Source organism: Ahaetulla prasina, chromosome 2 (assembly GCF_028640845.1).
Source record: "Ahaetulla prasina isolate Xishuangbanna chromosome 2, ASM2864084v1, whole genome shotgun sequence".
In the NCBI taxonomy this organism is placed as follows: Eukaryota; Metazoa; Chordata; class Lepidosauria; order Squamata; family Colubridae; genus Ahaetulla; species Ahaetulla prasina.
The window spans coordinates 18,171,537-18,194,808 of record NC_080540.1 but is presented as its reverse complement, the minus strand read 5'-3'; the positions used below and the strand labels follow the sequence as shown (position 1 = coordinate 18,194,808).

Sequence of the window (23,272 nt, the reverse complement as noted above, 5' to 3'; positions counted from 1 at the left end):
GCTATGTTTAGCTTGGCCTCTTTTGAATAGGGCATCTTTTATAATGTTACAATAAAAATATATAAAACAAGGGAAGTTTGTTATTTATATACACTAAGTATATTATATATTTTATATTTGATCCAAGGCAATTTGTCTTCATTCACTGTGCCCAGAGAAGCCAAAAATTTAGACACTCATGGTTTAGATCAACCAAAGTACCACCAAAGATGGTGGCTTTCTATTTACAAACTTGTCAGGTAAACAAAAGACATACTCTAAAGATACAGTAGAACCTCTGATCATAACCATAATTAGTTTCATAACTTCGGCCGCAACCCGATTTGGCTGTGACCCAAACCTAACCAATATTAATGCAAAATTAATGCAGCGGTCACACGTGGGTCGCTGTTCTTTGTAAACAAACATCAGGAAATTTGGTGCTTACAAAAAACCCTGATTTAGTCATCAGAAGTGTTCCTGACCAGAGGTTCTACTGTAATTTGCCAATAAACACATAGATTTACTCAACATCAAATCAATTTTCCTCCATTTCAATTCTTCTTCTTAATCACTTAATCAAAAGTCAGTTTTCCCAGCGCACAGCCCACCAAGAACCAGAATTTCTACATCAAGCAAATACCTGCAATATTTCCCCTCAATAATAATAATAATAATAATAATAATAATAATAATAATAATAATAATAATAAGAATAATAATAATAATAATAATAATAATAATCATTATCATTATCATTATCATTATTATTATTTATTAGATTTCTATACCGCCCTTCTCCCGAAGGACTCAGGGCGGTGTACAGCCAGAATAAAAACCCAAACAATACAATATACAATTAAAACAAAATTAAAAAACTTATTATACAATTGGCCGAAAACTTTAAAACATTTAAAATTCTAAAAACCCATTAAAATTTATTTATTTATTTATTTATTTATTTATTTATTTATTTATTTATTTATTTATTTATTTATTTATTATTTAAATTTCTATACCGCCCTTCTCCCGAAGGACTCAGGGCGGTTCACAGCCAAATAAAATACACAATAATGTTACAATATAAACACAATTAAAATACAATTAAAAAACTTATTCAATTGGGCCGAAATTAAAAATTTAGAATAAATAATAAAAACCCAATTAAAACCCATAAATTTAAAAAACTAACCCAGTCCTGCGCAGATGAATAAATGCGTTTTAAGCTCGCGACGAAAGGTTCGGAGGTCCGGAAGTTGACGGAGTCCCGGGGGGAGTTCGTTCCAAAGGGCGGGAGCCCCCACAGAGAAGGCCCTTCCCCTGGGCGTCGCCAGACGACACTGACGCACCGACGGCACCCTGAGGAGTCCCTCTCTGTGAGAGCGCACGGGTCGGTGGGAGGTATTCGGTAGCAGTAGGCGGTCCCGTAAATAGCCCGGCCCTATGCCATGGAGCGCTTTGAAGACGTTCACCAAAACCTTGAAGCGCACCCGGAAGGCCACAGGTAGCCAGTGCAGTCTGCGCAGGATAGGTGTCACGCGGGAGCCACGAGGGGCTCCCTCTATCACCCAGCCGCATTCTGGACTAACTGAAGCCTCCGGATGCCCCTCAAGGGGAGCCCCATGTAGAGAGCATTGCAGTAATCCAGACGAGACGTCACGAGGGCGTGAGTGACTGTGCACAAGGCATCCCGGTCTAGAAAGGGGCGCAGCTGGCGCACCAGGCGAACCTGGTGGAAAGCTCTCCTGGAGACGGCCGTCAGGTGGTCTTCAAAAGACAGCCGTTCATCCAGGAGAACGCCCAAGTTGCGCACCCTCTCCATCGGGGCCAATGACTCGCTCCCAACAGTCAGCCGTGGACTCAGCTGACTGTACCGGGATGCCGGCATCCACAGCCACTCCGTCTTGGAGGGATTGAGCTTGAGCCTGTTTCTCCCCATCCAGACCCGTACGGCTTCCAAACACCGGGACAGCACTTCGATAGCTTCATTGGGGTGGCCCGGTGTGGAAAAGTACAGCTGGGTGTCATCAGCGTACAGCTGGTACCTCACACCGAAGCCACTGATGATCTCACCCAGCGGCTTCATATAGATGTTGAACAGAAGGCGAGAGATCGACCCCGCGCCACCCCACAAGTGAGGCGCCGCGGAGCCGACCTCTGCCCCCCCGTCAACACCGTCTGCGACCGGTCGGAGAGATAGGAGGAGAACCACCGATAAACGGTGCCTCTCACTCCCAGTCCCTCCAACCGGCGCAGCAGGATACCATGGTCGATGGTATCAAAAGCCGCTGAGAGGTCTAATAGGACCAGGGCAGAGGAACAACCCCATCCCTGGCCCTCCAGAGATCATCCACCAACGCGACCAAAGCCGTCTCAGTGCTGTAACCGGGCCGGAAGCCGGACTGGAACGGGTCTAGATAGACAGTTTCCTCCAGGTGGAGGGGAAACTGATATGCCACCATACTCTCTACAACCTTCGCCGCGAAGCGAAGGTTGGAGACCGGACGATAATTACCTAAAATAGCCGGGTCCAGGGAAGGCTTCTTGAGGAGGGCCTCACCACCGCCTCTTTCAAGGCGGCGGGAAAGACTCCCTCCAACAAGGAAGCGCCAGAATCGCCTGAGCCAGCCTCGTGTCACCTCCTGAGTGGCCAGCACCAGCCAGGAGGGGCACGGGTCCAGTAAACACGTGGTGGCATTCAGTCTACCCAGCAACCTGTCCATGTCCTCGGGAGCCACAGGGTCAAACTCATCCCAGACAATATCACCAAGACCGCCCTCAGACGCCCCGTCCGAATCGCCACAATTTTGGTCCAGACCGTCCCGAAGCTGAACGATTTTATCGTATAGATAACCGTTAAACTCCTCAGCACGTCCCTGCAACGGGTCATCCCGCTCCCCCTGGTGAAGGAGGGAGCGGGTCACCCGAAACAGGGCAGCTGGGCGGTTATCTGCCGACGCAATGGGGGAGGAGGCGAGCAACGCCTGCTTCCTCAGTGCCACTAGGTAGGTCCTAGTATAGGATCTAACTAGTGTCCGATCAGCCTCTGAGCGGCTGGACCTCCAAGAACTCTCTAGGCGTCTTCTCCGGCGTTTCATCCCCCTCAGCTCCTCGGAGGACCAAGGAGCCGGTTGGGGTCTGCGCCGGGGCAGGGGCCGCAGGGGCACGGCACGGTCTAGCCCCAGCCGCAGCCGGCTCCCGGGCGGCGTCTAGTTCCTCTGCCGTGCCGTGAGCCAGACCCTCAGGAAGTGGCCCAAGCTCCATCCGGAACCTCTCCGGGTCCATCAGGCGCCTGGGACGGTACCAACGTAATGGTTCCGTCTCCCTGCGGTGTTGGGTAGCGGTCAGAAAGTCTAGGCGAAGGAGCGAGTGATCTGACCATGACAAAGGTTCTGTGACTATATCTCTCAAGTCCAGATCCTTCAACCACCGACCAGAGATGAAAATCAGGTCCAGTGTGCCTCCCCCGATGTGAGTGGGGCCATCCACTACTTGAGTCAGGTCCAGGGCCGTCATGGAAGCCATGAACTCCCGAGCTACTGTCGATGACGAGCCGGCAGATGGCAGTTAAAGTCCCCATGACTAAAAGTCTGGGGTCTCCACTGCCACCCCAGCAAGCACCTCCAGGAGCTCGGGCAGGCGGCTGTCACGCAGCAAGGAGCCAGGTACGTGACCAGCAAGCCCATCTGACACCTATGACCCCACCTCACAAAGAGGGATTCACACCCGCAATCTGAGGTACAGTGGTCTCCTCGGCTCTAGACTCTCTTTAATAACAACCGCCACCCCCACCCCTACCCTGGGCCTCGGCTGATGGAATGCATGGAAACCCGTGGGCACATCTCGACCAGGGCACGCCTTCAGTGCCCAACCAGGTCTCCGTAACGCCTATAATATCCGCGGCACCCCCCTGAATCAGATCATGTATTAGGGGGGCCTTATTGGCCACGGACCGTGCGTTGCATAACATCAGACAAGGCCCAGGCTCTGAGGGTCTTGACCATCCGGGAACGGGAGAAGGAGGGGATCGCGCGATCGCCTGCAGACATCGAGCGCCCCCAGAACGATACGGTCCCCCTTCCGCCATATCTGCCCCTCCCACTTACCGTGCAAATGGAACCACCTCACCAAAAGGAACGCAATCCCCCATAACCTCCGAACCCATTACAGAACCGCCACGAGCACGCGCAAGGACTGGCTCCCACCCGCGGGCTACTCCCAATACCCGCCCTAACCTCCCACCCCTCCCCGACGGGTTCTCTCCCCACCACGAATCCCTCCCTCCCAACCCTTAAAATCCCCATTAAAACTCCCCTTAAAAAATCTCTTAAAACAGCTAATTAAAAAGCCCCTAAGCCTCCTATTTTTAGCATGCCACCTCTCGGGGCTCCAAAGCCTGTCCTCAAGGTGGGCCTCGATAGTATGGAGGCCAAACCCGAGAGAGGGGCATCTCGCAGGGCAAGAAGGTCAGCCGCCAGAACGCTCGCATCACCAAGAAAGTCCGGCAGGAGGCCCATCCTGGGCCGGTCAAGATGGTAACAGATGATACAGTGACCACAACCAGTCTGTCAGTCAGTCCTGATGGGAAGCAGTCAATAGTGATCCTCGTGGGGTAGAAAACAAAACCACTCATTCAGTCAGTTCACCACCCCCTATAAATAGTCAGGGGTGGACTAAGGAAGAAGGAGGGGGGGACGGACCGATGGTAGAGATGTTAAACAGGCCGTCCGCCGCCTTGAAGCGCCGAGGCAGGCCGCCGCCACCGCCGCCGCCACCGCCGCCGCCGCCGCCACCAAAAGCGCCCCACCCCCGCCGCATGAGGCCACCGACATCCCCCCCATCTAGGAAGGGACGCCAGTCACTCCACCGACGCCAGCGCCAGACGAAGAAGCCAGGCCGCCACCGCCGCCAGAAAGCCAACAAGGCCGACGGGGGCCCGGTAGGCCCTCCAGATCTCCACTGGGCGCAACTCCTCCGGGGCTCCTCCCCTCGCCCCCGAAGTCGCCCGTCATCCATCTTCCTCCACGACTGAAGCCTCCTCCATCAGGGTGGGGATCTAAGAGGGCCCAAGGTGTCAGAGGCCCCTGCCGCCACCGCCGCCGCCGCCAGAATGCCAAAAAGGGCCGGCAGCAGCCCGGCAAGCTGCAGGCCGCCCAGTAAGCCGCCCGGCTAGCTGCCAGGGCCGCCACTGCTTCCTCCCACGGGCGGGGTCCAAGGGGGCCCTGAACATCAGAGACCCCCTGTCGCCGCCGCCGCCGCCGCCGCCGCCACCAGACCGCCGAAAAGGCCGGCGGCAAGCCGCGGCCGCCCGGCAAGCCGGCAAGCCGCCCGGCAAGCCACCAGGATCACCGCTGCAGCAGGACGCTCCGGGGCTCCTCCCAACGCCCCCCGAAGTCGTCCTGCGCCAAGTCACCCCTCCTCCGGGTGACTGGATGTTCTTCCATCAGGGCGGGGGCCCAAGATGTCACCAAGGCCCCCCCCAGAACCGGACAAGGCCCGAAAAGGCCCACCGCCGCTCCCCCGATCAGCAGGGCGGCGCCATCTTGGACATCATATAATTCATATAAAAATTATATGAATACAAAATTCATATAAAATTTAGAAATATATAATATAAATTTAAAAATACAACAAAATTTAAGCCAGCCCCGCACGAGTAAATAAATACGTTTTCAATGCGCGGCGAAAGGTCCGAAGGTTAGATATTTGGCGTAAACCAGGGGGAAGTTCGTTCCAGAGGGTTATAATGTAACATAAGGCTCACCTCTATCGGAATATTCTAGGTGAAATTCTAGCTTCATTAACCAGGTGTTTTCTTTCTCATATACTCATCTAGTTAACAAGAAAATGATGCTTTAATGGGGCTCGTGGTAGAAAAATGAAGTTCCAATTAATTTGTTAAATCTGCCCTAAAAACATCTATAACCACTGGAAACAAACTTGTAAATTTGCGATAATGGCAAATATCTGTAGCTTGGTGTGTGAATTTGATCCCAGTGAATTTGTTATTTAAGTAGGTGGTGTGTTTCTTCAGTTTGAGAATGTTTGATGATGACGAAGGTGTCATCGATGTAGCATGTCCAGAATGTTGGTTGGATTGTGGGTGAACTATGGATTCGAGTTGTTGCATGACTGCTTCTTCTATTAGGCCTGATATGGGTGATCTCAATGGGGTAGCTTGTATTTGCTTATCTATTTGCTTATAGATTATAGATCTATAAGCAAATACAAGATATCCCAATCGGATCTCCCATATCGGGCCTAATAGCAGAAGAAGTCATGCAACGACTCGAATCCATAGTTCGATGTCAATAGATTCAATAGATTCAATCTGCACAAACACCAACAGAGGGCGCCCTAACATCCCTAACTGGAATGAGCTTCCCCCAGGACTTCGACAACTTCCTGACCTCCGGACCTTTCGCCGCGAGCTTAAAACGTATCTATTCTTCCGAGCAGGACTGGCTTAATAGGGTTTTTAAACATGGATTTTATTGGGGTTTATTTTATATTTTGTATTGTATTTTAAATTTAGGCTTTATTGAATAAGTTTTTTAAATAGTGTTTTTATTGTAATATATTGTATTATTTTATCTGCCTGTTCACCGCCCTGAGTCCTTCGGGAGAAGGGCGGTATAAAAATTATAAAAATTAAATTATTATTATTATTATTATTATTATTATTATTATTATTATTATTATTATTATTATTGACAATGTAACAAAATAACGCCCCCATATTCCTGCCTCCTTTACACAATCTATCACAGCTCTGCTGGGACACCGATTTTTCTCACAGTGGGCAGAAGCAGATGGCCCTCATGTACAGGCAGGAACGTTAACTATTCAATTATTTATACTGTATATTTTTGTAGTCCTCACATTCTTAAAATAAGATTATTGTAATGACATGGTAGAACTGTAGCGGTACTTAGATAACAAATCGGTGGTTTCAAATTACAGTCTTGCAATTGTTTCCAACTGACTTATTACTCCACCTTGAGCGATATTTAAGGAAGGACAATGCAAATATCAGTGGTAAATTTATTCACAAAAAGAAAATGCTTTAGCTTTAAGGTCTCTTTCATTCCTAGTATTGAGCTGTGCATTCTTTAAAATTCTTCCAGTGCTTGGTGTAAAATGCATCAGGAGTTTCATCAGAACTGTGAACAATGATGCGTCTTCCTTAATAGGCTAATTTTGCTTCTTGGAAAGATTTCCAGGAAAAGGTCTCAAGGTCATGTTACACTTGGCAAAATCTCTGCCAGTTTCTATAGTTAAACAAGCAACAGTTGCTTTCTTACCCATTCCAAGTTGAACTGAAAGATTTCTGCATTCTGAGCCTGCAAGAAATTTTTTTAAAATAAGCTTGTGCTAAGGAGTCAAGGAAGAAACAGCCCCACTGCTCCTATGATGGAGACCGCCAGCTATTTCTGCAGCTTAGTTAATTTTCTCACGAAGTGAGGAGCCCCTGAGGCTCCCCAATGCTCATAAACACCCTAATGCCTGACCTGGCCCATCTGAGCTGATTATAGCTCCTCCTCCAATGGGAGATGTTACTGGTGGAAGAACCTGTGGGATTGAGAGTCTCGCACTCCCACTCTGCTCTCCTATGGCTCCCCCCTCCCAAAGGACACAAGACTGGAGTCAGGTCATCCTCGTCCCTTCAGAAGCAGATGGGCCCCACAGATGAAGGGGCAAAGATGGTCTTTTGAATCATCATCAGAGTGACTTGTGCCTCAGCCCATCAACTCACAGGACATAAAAACCCATAGTGTGGCACTAGTTCCATTTAGTTTTCACGCAGACTGTCCCCAGAAGCCTTGAGTCAAAACTGTTAGCCAGAGTCTCAGCTGGGTTCTGTTTTCCTGAAAGGCCAATAGGTCACACTGGAACGAGGGAGGCAACTTTCAGCTGTTTATTTTGGCAAAAATAGAAAGCCGCACACTTGGGACAGAGGTCCAAATCAAGTGCCCGGAATAATAGGTAGTTCAGAACTTTATACAAAATGCTTGTTGCCTCCAACATGTCAATCTATGTGATTTCTTTCGCAAGGTCAGAGTTTATATTTGGTTGATTACATTTGTCCTTTTTGATATAAGATGACATTCGCTGCATTTAGTACAAGACAGTGAAACCTTTATAATGCTATCGTTGCCAGGGATTTTCTGCTGCATGTCTGTACAGGCAGTCCTCGAGTTACGACGACAATGGAGCCCAAAATTTCTGTTGCTAAGTGAAACACTTGTTAGGTGAGTTTGCCCCATTTTACGACTTTTCCTGTCACAGCTGTTAAGTGAATGACTTCATTTATTAAATTAGTAACAGGGTTGTTAAGTGAATCTGGGTTTCCCCATTGACTTTCCTTGTCAGGTGGTCACAAAAGGGGATCCCATGACCCCGGGACACTGCAACCGTCATAAATATGGACCACTTGCCAAGCATCTGAATTTGGATCATGTGACCATGTAGTTGCTGCAATGGTCGTAAGTGTGAAAAGCGGTCATAACTCACTTTTTCCAGCGCTGTTGTAACTTTGAATGGTCACTAAATGAACTGTTGTAAGTCGAGGACTACCTGTAATCTGTGAGTTTTGCAAGGAAGCCAGCAATGAGAGGGGCAGCTTAGACCAGGGGTCTCCAACCTTGGCAACTTTAAGACTTGTGGACTTCAACTCCCAGAGTTCTTCAGCCAGCAAAGCTGGCTGAGGAATTCTGGGAGTTGAAGTCCACAAGTCTTAAAGTTGCCAATGTTGGAGACCCCTGGCTTAGACAGTCTTCATCATTTTATATTCTTACGTTATCTTCAAGCCATCAAAAGGAGCCCCATTGCAACCACCTCTCCTCCCTTCATCGATGTCCAGTGTATTGTCCACTTCCCTGTGCACAGTATGACCACTCTTCTTTGGCCACTCCCAGCGGGATGGACAGGGTAACCTGGTTCCAAAACAGGACTCTGAGTCCCAAAACTGGCTGCACTCTTCCCCTATAGACATAGTCCCCAACTTAACAACCAGAACTGAGTCCAAGTGTGACAGTTGTTAATTGAATTTTGCCCCATTACGACCTTTCTTGCTATGGTTGTTAAGTGAATCACTGCAGTTCAGTGGTGGGATTCAGCCAGTTCGCACCACTTTGGGAGAACTGGTTGTTAACTTTCTGAGCAGTTTGGTGAACTGGTTGTTGGAAGAAATCATTACGGGAGAGAACCGGTTGTTAAATTATTTGAATCCCACCACTGCTGCAGTTGTTAAGTTGGTAACACCGTTGTTAAGTGAATCTGGCTTCCCTACTGACTACCTTGTCAGACGGTGGCAAAAGAGGATCATTTGACACTGCAAACATTGTGAATATTAATCACTTGCCAACCATCCAAATTTTGATCCTGCGACCATGGGGATGCTGCCATGGTCGTGTGAAAAGGGGCCATAACTCACCTTTTTCAGTACTGCTGTAACTTTGACAGGTCACTAAATGAATGGTTATAAGTCAAGGACATTCCCTTATTCATCTTAAGGCTTGAATTCAATTGAGAATCCAAACTGATCTTCAAAAGCGGCCCGCAGGGGGAGAGCCTTCTCTGTGACAGCACCGGCCCTTTGGAACTCCCCGACCTCCGGACCTTCAAACGGGAACTGAAGACTTTATTATTTCATCGAGCGGGACTAGCCTAAGTGTATTTTAATTGTAGATTTTATGTCGGTCTATGACCGTTTTAGTTGATTTGGCCTACTAAATATTTGTTTTTAAATTCTTTTTAAATTTGTTATTTAATGTTGTATTTTAATATGGCTGTAAACCGCCCTGCGTCCTTCGGGAGAAGGGCGGTGTAGAAATTAAATTATAAATAAATAAGAAAGCTAAGAAGGATGAGAACCTATCAGAGAATCTGAAGGGTAGGTTAATTGAAAAAACTTTCCCTATAACAACACCCACAAATACCAATCCTGACACATCACAGGAGAAACACAACCCCTGAATAACTGACTAGAAATCAGGTTCATAAGTTCATAAATTCAGCAGGAAAAAACCTATAGTGGACACCCAGGCAGGAACTTATAATTTTAATGAGTCATTTCTTTATTACCTCAGCTCTCGCCAGACCATTTTATTCCAACAAGACAGCTTTGGTGAACAGTATCCAAAATAACTCGAGCCAAAAAAAGTATTTACGGTCTATCCAAAGCTTCTGTCTGGCAAACCCGTATGGAGAGAGCAAAAAAGTCTTCAGAGACTCATTAGCCAAGGGTATTTATTTCTTTGGTAGGTCAGAAATATAATCCTAAATGAGGATAAATTGGGGAATATGTTTCTACAACACCTCCGTGTGATTTAGGATGCTGTTTCCTCTCTAACCTATGCATTCCTTGGGGATGAAGACTTAACTAACTAAAGTTAGTTAAACTTTAGTTAGTTAAACTAACTAAAGTGTGTTCCCTTCCTCCCAGCCAATCAGCAAGAGGGCTTAATTTACAGGATCTAAATGAACACCTCTATACTTCTTCTTGTAGTGACTTGGTGATTTAGACCATGACTCACTCCGTGACCATCGCTCCAGGAAATCAGTGTTCTCATCATTTCCAGCCAATCAGCAAGAGGAGAAGTGGGGCGGGAGGAAGGCTTAATTCGTAGTAAAACGAGAAAGCCTGTCTTCTTTGCAGAATGAGCGAGCGGTAGATCAAGCTGATACCATGTATTGCCCTTCAAGGCATTCAAGCTGGACTGCGGAAAGCAGCCCCGGCTCTTCCTGCGTTTTCATCGCAGAGAGTTCCAGTGCAGCGGAGACGCCACCTGCTTCATTACCACGGAAAAGTAAGAACACTTTGTGGTTACGTGCTTTTAATTGCTTATGTGTTGTACCTCCCATTATTCGGAACAGAAAACCATTTTGGTGTAATGGTTAAGACCCGAGACATGAAGCCAGCAGTGTCACTCTCTCTCGTCCTTAGTGCATCGTTTCGGAGGCGGGAGGAGGTATTTTATTATATCCCAAAATTAGGGCAGGCCCAGAGGAAGGTATGTCTAATTTAATAAAAAGAGGGACTAGGGGAGAAATGATAGCAGTGTTCCAATATCTCAGGGGTTGCCACAAAGAAGAGGGAGTCGGGCTGTTCTCCAAAGCACCTGAGGGTAGAACAAGAAGCAATGGGTGGAAACTGATCAAAGAAAGAAGCAACTTAGAACTAAGGAGAAATTTCCTGACAGTTAGAACAATTAATAAGTGGAACGACTTGCCTGCAGAAGTTGTGAATGCTCCAACACTGGAAATTTTTAAGAAAATGTTGGATAACCATCTGACTGAGATGGTGTAGGGTTTCCTGCCTGGGCAGGGGGTTGGACTAGAAGGCCTCCAAGGTCCCTTCCAACTCTGTTGTTATATATTATATATTAAGGTGGGCACCTCGCCATTGGGTGGAGACTGAGCCCTCTTCCTGGACCTTGCCAGTTGATTTTTGTTTCATGAGACAGGGAGCCAGGCATTCACACAGTCTGTTGCAGGGGACAGCTATAAAATAAACGTAATGAAATAAAGGAGCAAATGTGACCACAGAGAGAGGGAGTAATTCTAGTAAGTTTTAACAAGTCATTTCCACCAAATGTACATTAAGTTTCAGAATGAGTAAGTCAGCTCTGAAAGTTCAGCAATATAGATTTTAGTATCGATATGTTTAGGCATGTTCCTTATCCTGGGTGCTGCAGAAAGGAGAAGAGGGAAAATGGATTTGTTCCAGGGTCCATAGGTAGGTAGGTAGATAGGAAGGAAGGAAAACGGAGGGAAGGAAGGAAGGAAGGAAGGACAGATAGTAGCCGGGTGCCTACACCTAGAATTTTGCCGGGCCCATTTTCCCACAAAGTCAAGATGGTGTGGAAGAATAGACTGAGGAGGTGGAAGGAGGAGTCTCAAGCTGCTGTTTTGTGATTGGCCACATCATCATGGCAGGCCTTTACTAAAGGTATTTTGCAGCCATTTTGAGAGCGTGCCTGCAACTATAAATTCTAGAGGTATCCACTGTGAAGGCAAATATTCGTGTCCCAAGATAATGTTGCAGGATCCAATCTGGTTCAGTCACCGGGACCAGAGGTTTTGTCTTCTGAGCTTTCGGACTCGTGCTGGAGCCCATCCTCAGGGAAGTTCTTCTTACAGAGAAGGGAGAAGTTCCCTGAGGAGGAGCTTCAGCATAAGTCCGAAGGCTCGGAAAACAAAAATTCTGGTCCCAATGACCGACCCAGATTGGATCCTGCAAGAGATAGACGCTTGTCAATGAAAGTTATCAGCCCATGTGGGCATCCCTCCAAAGACACAGGAGGAGATAATGGGTTCCAGTTCTTTAGGAAAAGATTAAGAGCAAGAATTCCTAAGCAGTTTTGTTTTCTCAATAAAAACATTGGACTGTACCTCAGTTTATTTTCATCAGATTTAGAGTGACATTTCGGTTGACTCAAGAGGAGAACTATTAGGTTTGGAAGAGAAAAAAAAAGCAAAACAAAATACCAAGAAAACCTTAGCAAATTAGAAATGTGTATAATATTTTATTTGGGGATTTCAGCTCAAGGAAAACCAATAGTTTCCAGATTTCCTTTCTAGCTTCCTTTGGTGTAGCAGATGAATGCCGATATATCTTGTTTCTCTTCTTTTTGTCATGCAGCATGTTTCGAGACATTCCAATCGGCTGTTAATAAACACAGAAACATATTAATTGTATCTGTCATTTCCCACATCATCTTCATCATCATCATTTTTATCCTCGTCGTCTGCCTGATTTATTATCAGGGTAAGGAATCCAGATCTTAATATTGCTCCCATGAAAAGTTTCTTTGTGTGACTTCATGAAGCCGAATGACCTCTGCAGTTAGGTCAGAAACATAAGAGTTGGCCTTGTCTCAGATTTTAGTCTATTTTCTCCAGTTCAGAAAACTTCAGTTCCTTTGTTTGGAAAAAAAATCTCTGTGTTTGCTTGAAAGTATCACTGAGACTTGTTTTCTGAGATTTATCCAGAATAAGATTTCCAGAGGGGAAAAAAATTAGCCATTTGGCACGTGAGAAGAGCAGAAATAATGGTTTAAGGCAGAGGTTTCCAGCCGTGGCAACTTTAAGCCTGGTGGACTTCAACTCCCAGAATCCCCCAGCCAGCAAAGCTGGCTAGGGAATTCTGGGAGTTGAAGTCCACCAGGCTTAAAGTTGCCAAGTTTGGAGACCCCTGGTTTAAGGGACTTATTAGGCAAACAGTTTGGGTCTTTTTTGCCAGCAGAGGCAAACATCAACAAGTAAAATAATATTAATAATAAGTAAATAATATTAAGTAAAATAATAAACATCAACAAGTAAAATAAACAAACATGCATTCCTTGGAATAGTGGCAAATAGTTTTTTCCCGAAGGCCATCACTCTGCTAAACAAATAATTCCCTCAACACTGTCAAACTATTTACTAAATCTGCACTACTATTAATCTTCTCCTTGTTCCCACCACTCATCTCCTTCCACTTATGACTGTAACTTTGTTGCTTGTATCCTTACAATTTATACTGATATGGTTTCCTGATTGCTTATTTGTAGCCTATGACTATCGTTAAGTGTTGTATCATTAAGTGTTAAATTTGTACCCTGTGACTATCATTAAGTGTTGTAAGTGTTGTACCTTGATGAAGATATCTTGTCTTTTATGTACACTGAGAGCATATGCACCAAGACAGATTCCTTGTGTGTCCAATCACACGTGGCCAATAAAAAATTCTATTCTATTCTATCTGTAACTCAGATGTAAGATGAGGGTGAAAGTTCATTCTCAGAGCTTGTGGGTTGGTTTCTAAATGTTTCATTACCAGGCTAGGTAACATCTTCAGTGGCATTTAGGAGATGTCAGTGTCAGTGTCCTTCTGTTTATAAGGGCTTCAGGTGTGAGTGTGTCAAGTGTGGGTCTTAGAATTTAGAATTTTATTTTATTGGCCAAGTGTGATTGGACATTGGTCTTGCAATGAGTCTTGGTGTGAGTCTTCTGATGGGTCTTCTGATGAGATTACATCAGGTCAGAGTCATTGGGTGGTGAACTGGTGGGGGGCTTGCGTGGGTTGGTTGAGTGTCTGTTTGCTGGATTTGGGATCATGGCGCTTGACTGCCATTGTGGATCCTGGTTTTAACATCACAGGATCCACAAACACAGGCTGGCAGTCAAATGCCATGATCCCAAATCTTTAATCTCTACTCACACCGGCACCAAACAGCACCAGTTTGATTGGAGCAACACAACAATCATTGGCCAGGCTACCGCCTGCCATGCTCATGAGTTCATCGAAGGCTGGCACTCCACAAGCAATTCCACCAACAGACACATTGACTTACAACCAGCCTACGAACCAGTGATGAAATGTAAAATTTGTTACTACTGGTTCTGTGGGCGTGGCTTGGTGGGGGTGGGTGGGTAATGTGACTGGGTGGGCGTGGCCAACTTTTTTTTCTTTTTACTTTTAAAAGCATTTTTTACAGCCTCTTCAGCCAAAGAGGTTGTAGAAAAAATGCTTTTAAAAGGCTCCTCTGATGATCCCAGCTGAGTTGCCTGATCGTCAGAGGATTTTCTTTGGCCGAAGAAAAAATGCTTTTAAAAGTAAAAAAAAAACCCTCTGATGATCGCGTGGCTCAGCTGGGCATGGGGAGGTGGGCAGGGATTTTTGCTACTGGTTCTCCGAACCACCCGGTGCCATCGCTACTGGATCCAGCGATCCGGTCCGAACCAGGAACATTTCACCCCTGCTACGAACCCTTCAGAATCCAGAACAACTGCACAACCAGAGACTGCACCAACCTTCAACCAACCCACGCAATTCCCTCTCCCAGTTCACCTCCCAATGACCCTCACCTGATGTAACCTCACTGAAGACTCACACCAAGACCCATCAGAGGTGGGTTTCAGCAGATTCTGACCCATTTTGGAGAACCAGTAGCACAAATTTTGAGTAGTTCGGAGAAGCTGTAAATACCACCTCTGACTGGCCCCACCCCCATCTATTCTCTGCCTCCCGAGTCCCAGCTGATCGGGAGGAAATGGAGATTTTACAGTATCCTTCCCCTGCCACGCCCTCCAAGCCACGCCCACAGAACCGGTAGTAAATTTTTTTGAATCCTACCACTGATTCAAATCCAACATGCAAATCGCTACTCTGGTCCACAATCTCTCTTAATCTGAGGATTATAGGATGGAGGTCATTACAACTGCTAGAGCAGGGGTTCCCAATCCTCGGGCTGTGGCCACTATTGGGCTGTGGCCCAGTTCAAAACGGGGCCGCAGAAGCAGCAGTTGAGTGTACGCGCAAAGCTCCACTTGTGCGAGGAGCGTGCAAATGCGAGCAGCTTCATTTGTGCAAGCAGCGGGTGCATGTGCCCACCATTTGGATGAATGGAGCTACGCACAGGCTCACCCACCACTTGTACGGAACATCCCCTCTCCCCACCCACCCCCACTCCGCCAGTCCACAAAGCCAGAAAGCTTGGAGACTGCTGTGGTAGAACATGGGGCTTCTTATCCAGATTACAACTTGTAGTCTGGATAAAAACTGTAGTCTGAATTACAACCTCCTAGTGAATTCTAAACAGAGAACTCACTAGGAGGTTGTAATTCAGCAGGGTGGCCCCATCCTACCTACAAGAACGGAACTAGTTAAATTAACGTCTATTCTTTCCATTTTTCCCTGTTCTAGGAAGATCAGTGCCATCAAATCACCAAAAGGATGCCATAAATTGTCTACCTGTTCCCTGTCCACCTGATTGGATTGCACATCAGGGACACTGCTACAAACTTTCACATGAGGAAAAGAACTGGGAGGAGAGCCAGAACTACTGTATTTTGCATAATGCTTCCCTGGCCAAAATTACACAGGAGGAAAAGGTGAGTAATGTAATTGGTTTTGGTTACCATAAATTATTTCCTAGAAATAATGTTGTTTCATTGATGGTGCATAGAACTTCTACAACAGGGGTGTCAAACTCAAGGCCTGTGGGCCAAATCTGGCCTGTGGGGTGCTTAGATCTGGCCCACTTGGCCACCCTGGGAAATGTAAAATTTGGGTTGGTCCTTTGCTGGGAACAGCAAAGGACCAGCCCACAGTGCCTCTGCCAGTGAAAACGGAGCTCAGGAGGGCAGCATGCAGCCCTCCCAAACTCCATTTTTGCTGGCAGAGGGTTGCAGGAGGCTGTCCCAGCCGCAAATGGAGCTCGCGAGTCTGTTTTCATTGGCAGAGCGCTCCGGCCACCACAGGTGCTCCCGACACGAGTGAGGTCAAGCTGGCCACACCCCCTTGCTCATCCCCCTGAAATCAAACACAACCCTGATGCGGCCCTCAATGAAATTGAGTTTGACACCCTTGTGAATCTACAACATGGAAAAGTTAAGTGACTTCCTCCTGATATCATTAGAATAAAAATAAAAATATCTTCCTTAGGTTCCTTTCTGTCCAAATGGTTCAGGATCCTTTTAAACCTCCTCCTTCCAAAGAATGCCAGTTTCACAAAGCTTGCTGTGTGAAAATTAAAAAAAAAAAATCAAGAAGATCACTCTAAACTTCATTACCTTTTACAGAATGTTGAAAAATTACTTCCCCAAAAGTTAAGAAGATGTAGGCCTCCCATTTTGCCCTTCCCTACAGGAATGTCTAGCTATGTTTTATTAGAATTAGACTATTGTTCAAAAGATATGCAAGGTTCTAACATGCATAACTTTTGTTTTTAAAGGATTTTGTGACGATGCTTACAAGAAACCACGTCTTTTGGATCGGCCTCAAGAGCAAACCAGATCAGCCCTGGAAGTGGCTAGATGGAGAACATTCAACGTGAGTCTTCCTCTTTTCCTTTCAATTGGCAAGAGCTGAAAGTAAAATGCCTCCGTTGAGGCTGTGTGCAGCTCAGGGCTGATCTTAGAAAGAGCCTCCTGGCTTCCAGCATTCAGTAGCTGCCGTCTAAAAAGATTTGGCCCTACTAATGTAACTCAAAAATGCATTACAGGTAATTCTCGACTTACAGCCATTCATTTAGTGACCGTTCAAACTTACATCAGAAGTGAAATAATTGACACACTGTTTGTATTTGTATTGAAGATGTTTTTATGTATGTTTGTCAAAAAAAATCAAAAAAAATCAAAAAAAAAGATTGCATGGAGTTGTAGAGCTATCTAACCATAATAATAGTCTTTTCTCTGGGAGTCAAGGACATTCAGCCTGCATCTGGAGTGGCATGACTGAGCGGCATCTCCACTTGGGACTGTGCATTGATTGGACTATGTGATGAATATGTGGGTGCTTGGCAGGGACTTGAACTTTCACTTGGAAAACCTGGAAGCTTTCAGATTCGGGTTTTCCCAGATGTGCCAATATGACATCTCTAATAAAATAAAAGATTGAAAAAAAGAAAAGGAAAAAAAAAGAAGTGAAATAATTGACTTACGATCAGCCCTTGCAAATACATCCATCATGGCTTCCCCACGATCAAACTTTGGTCAATTGGCAACCGCCATGTATTTATTCATAATTTTTATTTATTTACTGATCTATTTATTTGGAAAATTTATATGGCTGCCCAACTCATACTGAAACTGGGCTGCTTAGAGAAATAAAACCACAATACAAATACAAAACTCAATAAAACCCCAAACCAAAGCAACAACAATCAAACCAACCAGCGGATGGGCTCCAAATCACCTTGTGGGGCCCAGGTCTCCTGGCAAAACTGGGGTCACATGATCACTGTTTGCAACCTTCCCAACAGGTTTCCAACAAGCAAAGTCAATGGGGGAAGCCGAATTCCGCCACATGATTCACTTAACAACGGCGGTGATCCGCTTGTGACAAAAAAGGTCATAAAATCAGGAGCAATGCGCTTAACAATTGCCTTGCTTAGCAATGGAAATTCTAGTCACAATTGTGGTTGTAAATTGAGGACTACCTGTGTAAACACCACGTTCAGAATTCTGCTTAGTCCAGAATGCTTAGTCCAGAATGCTGAGTCCAGAATGCTGAGCTCATTGGAATTATTATTATTATTATTATTGTTTCGATTTCTATACCGCCCTTCTCCCAAAGGACTCAGGGCAGTTTACAGTCAAAGTAAAATCAATTAATACAAAGGAATAACAGAATAACAGAATTGGAAGGAACTTTGGAGATCTTCTAGTCCAACCCCCTGCTCAAGCAGGAAACCCTATAATATTTCAGACAAATGGTGGTCCAGTCTTTTCCTAAAAACCTCCAGTTTTGGAGCATCCCCACAACTTCTGGAGGCAAGTTGTTCCACTGATTAATTGTTCTGTCAGAAGGGGCGTGCATAAGAGCACAAAAGTGCCTACCGTTCCTGTCCTAGTGTTCCCTTTATTATATCAAATTAATATAGCTAATGCATATTCTTTACTTATATATATATATATATTTTCTTCATGGTATGTTTTTTTACTTATGACAATGTTTATGTATAATGTTATGACAAAATTAAATAAATAAATAAATAAAATTTCTCCTTAGTTCTAGGTTGCTTCTCTCCTTGATTAGTTTCCATCCATTGCTTCTTGTCTTGCCTTCTGGTGCTTTGGAAAATAGGCTGACTCCTTTGTGGCAGCCTTTTAGATATTGGAAGAATTCAATCATGTCACTTCTAGCTCTTCTTTTCATTAAACTAGACATACCCAACTCCCACAACTGTTCTTCATATTTATTAGCATCCAGTCCCCTAATCATCCTAAAACGCAGATAAACTGTACAATTAACAGTTCCCAATAGATGAATTCTCATATTTGAGAAGGTAAGACTCAGCTAGTTCAGCAGTCCCCAGATTGTGGGTCACAGCCCACTACCAACCCATGGCTAAATTGCCACCGGGCCATGTGAGTGAGTGTCCAGGGTGCGTGTAGAATGCCCTGGTTCATGACACTCATGTCATGAGCAGTTGCAGCCCCACTTGTGTAAGAACAAGGCTCACGCGAGTGGGGCCACAAAGCGCCTACAATGAGACTTTCATTGTGGGCACTTGTGGCCCCACTTGTGTGAGTCTTGTTGCAGGCAGTTGTAGCCCCAATCATGTGCACGTCATTGCGGGTGCTTGTATCCCCTCGCATGAGTGTCATTGCAGGTGGCTGTGGCCCCACTGATGCGAGCCTCTTTATGGGTGCTTGCCAGGGGTGAAATGCTCCCGGTTCAGACAGGATCGGGCGAGTAGGTAGCAGAGATTGGGGCTGGTTCGCCGAACCGGGAGCAATGGCTGGCTGGCCATGCCCCCAAACCGGTCCATGGCAGGCGGATGTCTGCAGCTGACAACTATAATGAATATGTCCACCTGCCCTCCCGAAGCACCACCGCGGCAAACAAAACAACCCCATTACTCCGTGCCTCTTCCTGAAGCCAAACGCTCCCAGCCATGTGTGCCCTTTCCTCAAATGGGCTGTGCATGGGGCGCTTGGAGAGTGAGCTAGCACTCCAAACCTCTGGCAGCGGTGGGGGCGGCTTCTGAGAAGTCCTGAATCAGCAGCTCCACCTGACCTATTTCCTGAGTCTCGCCGTTCTCCTTGCCCCCCACCCCCACTCCATTCAAGCAGCGGCATTTCTTCTCTGCTTCTCTCCGGATGCTGGTGCGGGCATCATGGATGGATAGCTTGTTGGGGCTGAGGAGGGAAGCCGCTGCTTGAGTGGGGACGTGGGGGCGTGGAGAACAGCGAGACTGAGGGAATAGGTCAGGTGGAGCTGGCTGACTCAGGGCTGCTTGTGTGAGTGTTGCTGCAAATGTGGGTGTGTACGTATGTACGCACGTACACATCCATCCATCTGCCTCTCCCACAAAATCATCCCCTTTCCCTCCCCTTAGCCCACTCTGGGCCCACAACCTGGAAAGATAGGGGAACTCTGAGCTAGATGAACTGTAAACTCGGGACCCCTTTGGTGCTGCTATGTGGGAAATACTCTCCACTGCCTAATTTCTGCTTCTCTGCTGTATTGCAGGTTGGAAGTCATGGGAAATGGAGGAGACTGTGCGTATTTGGATGATGATGCCACCGCCAGCTCAGGGAGATGCACCATTGAACACCGATACATCTGCAAAAAAAATGATCCTAAGAGATCCTGAAAGAGAATCCTATCTCCCCCCGCCCAAGAGTTCACTGGTATTTTAAAGAAGCTGAATATTCCTGATTGCTATTAGGATATTTTGTTCCTTCTGGAATGACTTTCTGTGCTGGCTTAAGAGGTTGGGAGTGAATATAGTGACCATGCAGAAGAAGCACCGGTTTTATTTCGAGGAGTTTATGACATATTTTGATTTCTCTTTCATGCTAAGAAAAGTCTAGAAGTTTAGAGTTCATTCTGAGCTAGCCTGCTTGTTTTTCACTCTTGCCCGCTGAACAAAGGAGAAGAGAGAGGCGGGAGAGATCTTCAGTTAAACTTCAGAACTGAGAAAGTCTCAGACTTTCTATTTCCTTCCGGACTTGTGCGGCAGCCAAGTAAGATCAGGTGGTGCTGTCTCCTGATCATGGCAAGGCCATGAAGTCATAGTGTCAAGTTTTGTTCAAATCTTTGCAGTTGTGTTGCTTGTGGGTAGCTTCTACACAGAACCTAATATTAGTTAGCTATTATTCTTGATGATTGATAACCTGACTGATTCTCTTGAAGAGAATGAGGCAGTCTCAGAGACTGTTTTATTGCAGTTGCTTATCTGTTGCTCGGCATTTCAGTTTGTACCAGCAATTCCACCCTCTGTTTCGCAATAAGAGTTCAACACTGGCTGCAGGAGCCTTTGGAGAGAGAAAGAGGGAGGGGGGAGAGGAGAGGAGAGGAGAGAAAAGAAGAGAAGAGAAGAGAAGAGAAGGAAGGTTGAGTCTAGAGGAAAGAAAATTGAAGTTGGAGGCACTCACCGGGAAGATCAACACGAGAAAGGCCAGAAAGGCCCAACAGAGACTCCACTTCCTTAGGGTCTTGTGAAAAAACAAAGCGGAACAACACCTGATGACCACCTTTTACCGGTCCACAATAGAAAGCGTCTTCACTCAGTGCATTACGGTGTGGTATGCTGCCTTGACAGCCTCGGATAGAAAGACATTACAGAGGGTGGTAAGCATAGCACAAAACATCGTGGGCTGTCCCCTGATACCAGCAGATTACATCACTAGAACTCGCTGCCTTAGAAGAGTGAGGAAAATCCTCAGGGATAACTCACACCCTGGTCAGCACTTCTTTATTCTCCTTCCATCGGGAAGTATAGGCAGCCACACAAACAGGTTGAAGAACAGTTTTTATCCATGGGCTGTCAGACTCCTGAATGAAAAATAACTACAACAACATAGTACGATTGACTCGCGGGGCCAGCACGACATGCAATAAGTTCACATGGTGCAATAGGATTGGGTGATTTTTAGCAGGAATCACTGGGATAGAGGTTGTTTTTTTTTTGTCCTTCACTGTGAGTTGTACTGTGTTGGGGTGGTGGTGCATGAAGGGAGGCTCAGCCAGTCTCGTAGTACACATGTTGTACTCTGACAATAAAGGTTTGAATTGATTTGACCGTCTCTTAAAATGTGACTTTTAGTTGGACTGATGACCCCAAATGGAAATGAAGCGGATCAAGTGGCTAATTTGATAGTATTCTTCACCCTTGGGGAAGAATTCTCAAACCTGATTGGCTGAGCCCTCTGACAGCTCCCTATAAACGGGCAAGCCGTCAGAATGGCTGGCTGCTGGGATTGTACATAGTTGCTGAATAAAGAGCTGTTGTCTGTAGCCTGTCTCCAGTCTCCTCATTCCCTCAATCTAACAGTCCAAGCAAGCATCCCAGGAGGGGAGAGGGGCACTGAGATGGGGGAGAGTCCACTCTCTCTGAACACCATCCATGGGCCCGCCGGCCCATGGAGTCCACAATTGATCAGGTGTCTTATGCTCAGTCACCCAGGTTATGATTGTCCCAAAGGTGTTTTTTTCAAGAGGCAACTGGACTTCCTGGTTTTCTTTGAAGACGTCTGACTTCTCAACCACCTAAGAAACTGCCTCAGTTCAATTCCTAGGAAAGAAAAATCCTTGGCTCCATAGATTTAAAGAAAAGTACTTTTACTAGGAACAAACTGAACGCAAAACGGTTTCAAGCAAGCTCTGAGGCACCAGAGCGGGAAAAGCAAAGTTGAAGATACCATATACAGCCCAGCCACCTTGTAGCTAGGCAACCATAATAGGCCGTAATAGCTCAGGCTGTTAGAAGCCTGTTATTAGAACACAGCAGCCTGCAATTACTGCAGGTTCAAGCCCGGCCCAAGGTTGACTCAGCCTTCCATCCTTTATAAGGTAGGTAAAATGAGGACCCAGATTGTTGGGGGGGCAATAAGTTGACTTTGTAAATATACAAATAGAATGAGACTATTGCCTTACACACTGTAAGCCGCCCTGAGTCTTCGGAGAAGGGCGGGATATAAATGTAAATAAATAAATAAATAAAAAAAACCCCAGAAGCCACTGCATACCAGAGCCAACTGACTTGAAGTTAACTGCAGTTACAAAGCTGCGATGTAAAATTCTCCACAGTTCTCCTCCCACCCACCCCATTTTATGGCAGCAAGTATCAGGCTAGCTGACAGGAACTGTTCTAGATATTTTTGTTATATTTTTGTATAAATATTTTTATATTTTATATATTACATATAAAATATGTGCAGGTAGTCCCCGACCTACAACAGTTTGTTTAATGGCCGTTCAAAATTACTACGGCGCTGAAAAAAGTGACTTACGACCATTTTTCACACTTACGACTGTTGCAGCATCCCCATGATCACAGGATTTACATTCGGATGCTTGGCAACTGACTCACATTTATGACATTGCAGTGCCTTGGGATCATGTGATCTTCTCTTGCAATCTTCTGACAAGCAAAGTCAATGGGAAAATCAGATTCACTTAACAACGGTGTAACTAATTTAACAACTGCGGTGATTCACTTAACAAATGTGGCAAGGAAAGTCGTAAATGGGGCAAAACTCAACAAATTTCTCAACATAAATTTTGGGCTCAATAGTGGTCATAAGTTGAGGACTACATGTGTGCGTATGTGTTATTTTTTTTATATTTCACATTTAGCGCTTCTGTACCAGACAAAAATTCCTTGTGTGTCTAATCACATTTGGCCAAATATTCCTGTTCCATCCAGTCCAGTCCCATCCCATCCCATCCCAGTGTAATTAAGGCATCATGAAATATACAGGTAGCTTTCTGTAATATCCATACAACCTCGCTATGCTCCATTAATTGATCTAAGGCTAGCCTACAGGTAGTCCTCGACTTAGGACCATCATT

The 23,272-nt window shown here is 45.8% G+C and overlaps 1 protein-coding gene across 4 annotated transcripts; it reads left to right on the top strand.

Annotated features, from left to right (window-relative positions):
* The first annotated feature begins 6,694 nt into the window (after positions 1–6,694).
* Positions 6,695–21,715, top strand: LOC131191686 (C-type lectin domain family 2 member D-like). 4 transcript variants are annotated; one of them, XM_058170083.1, is made up of 7 exons: positions 6,695–8,231; positions 8,353–8,465; positions 10,640–10,790; positions 12,626–12,751; positions 15,671–15,858; positions 16,701–16,798; positions 19,946–21,715. In XM_058170083.1, the coding sequence occupies exons 2-7, from the start codon at positions 8,460–8,462 to the stop codon at positions 20,067–20,069; spliced, it is 693 nt and encodes a 230-aa protein (XP_058026066.1). In that variant the 5' UTR covers positions 6,695–8,231; positions 8,353–8,459; the 3' UTR covers positions 20,070–21,715. The 4 variants fall into 4 exon arrangements, with proteins under 4 accessions (XP_058026066.1, XP_058026064.1, XP_058026067.1 ...); XM_058170081.1 differs by lacking the exon at positions 8,353–8,465 and having other exon boundaries at positions 10,687–10,790; XM_058170084.1 differs by lacking the exon at positions 8,353–8,465.
* Positions 21,716–23,272: the final 1,557 nt, after the last annotated feature.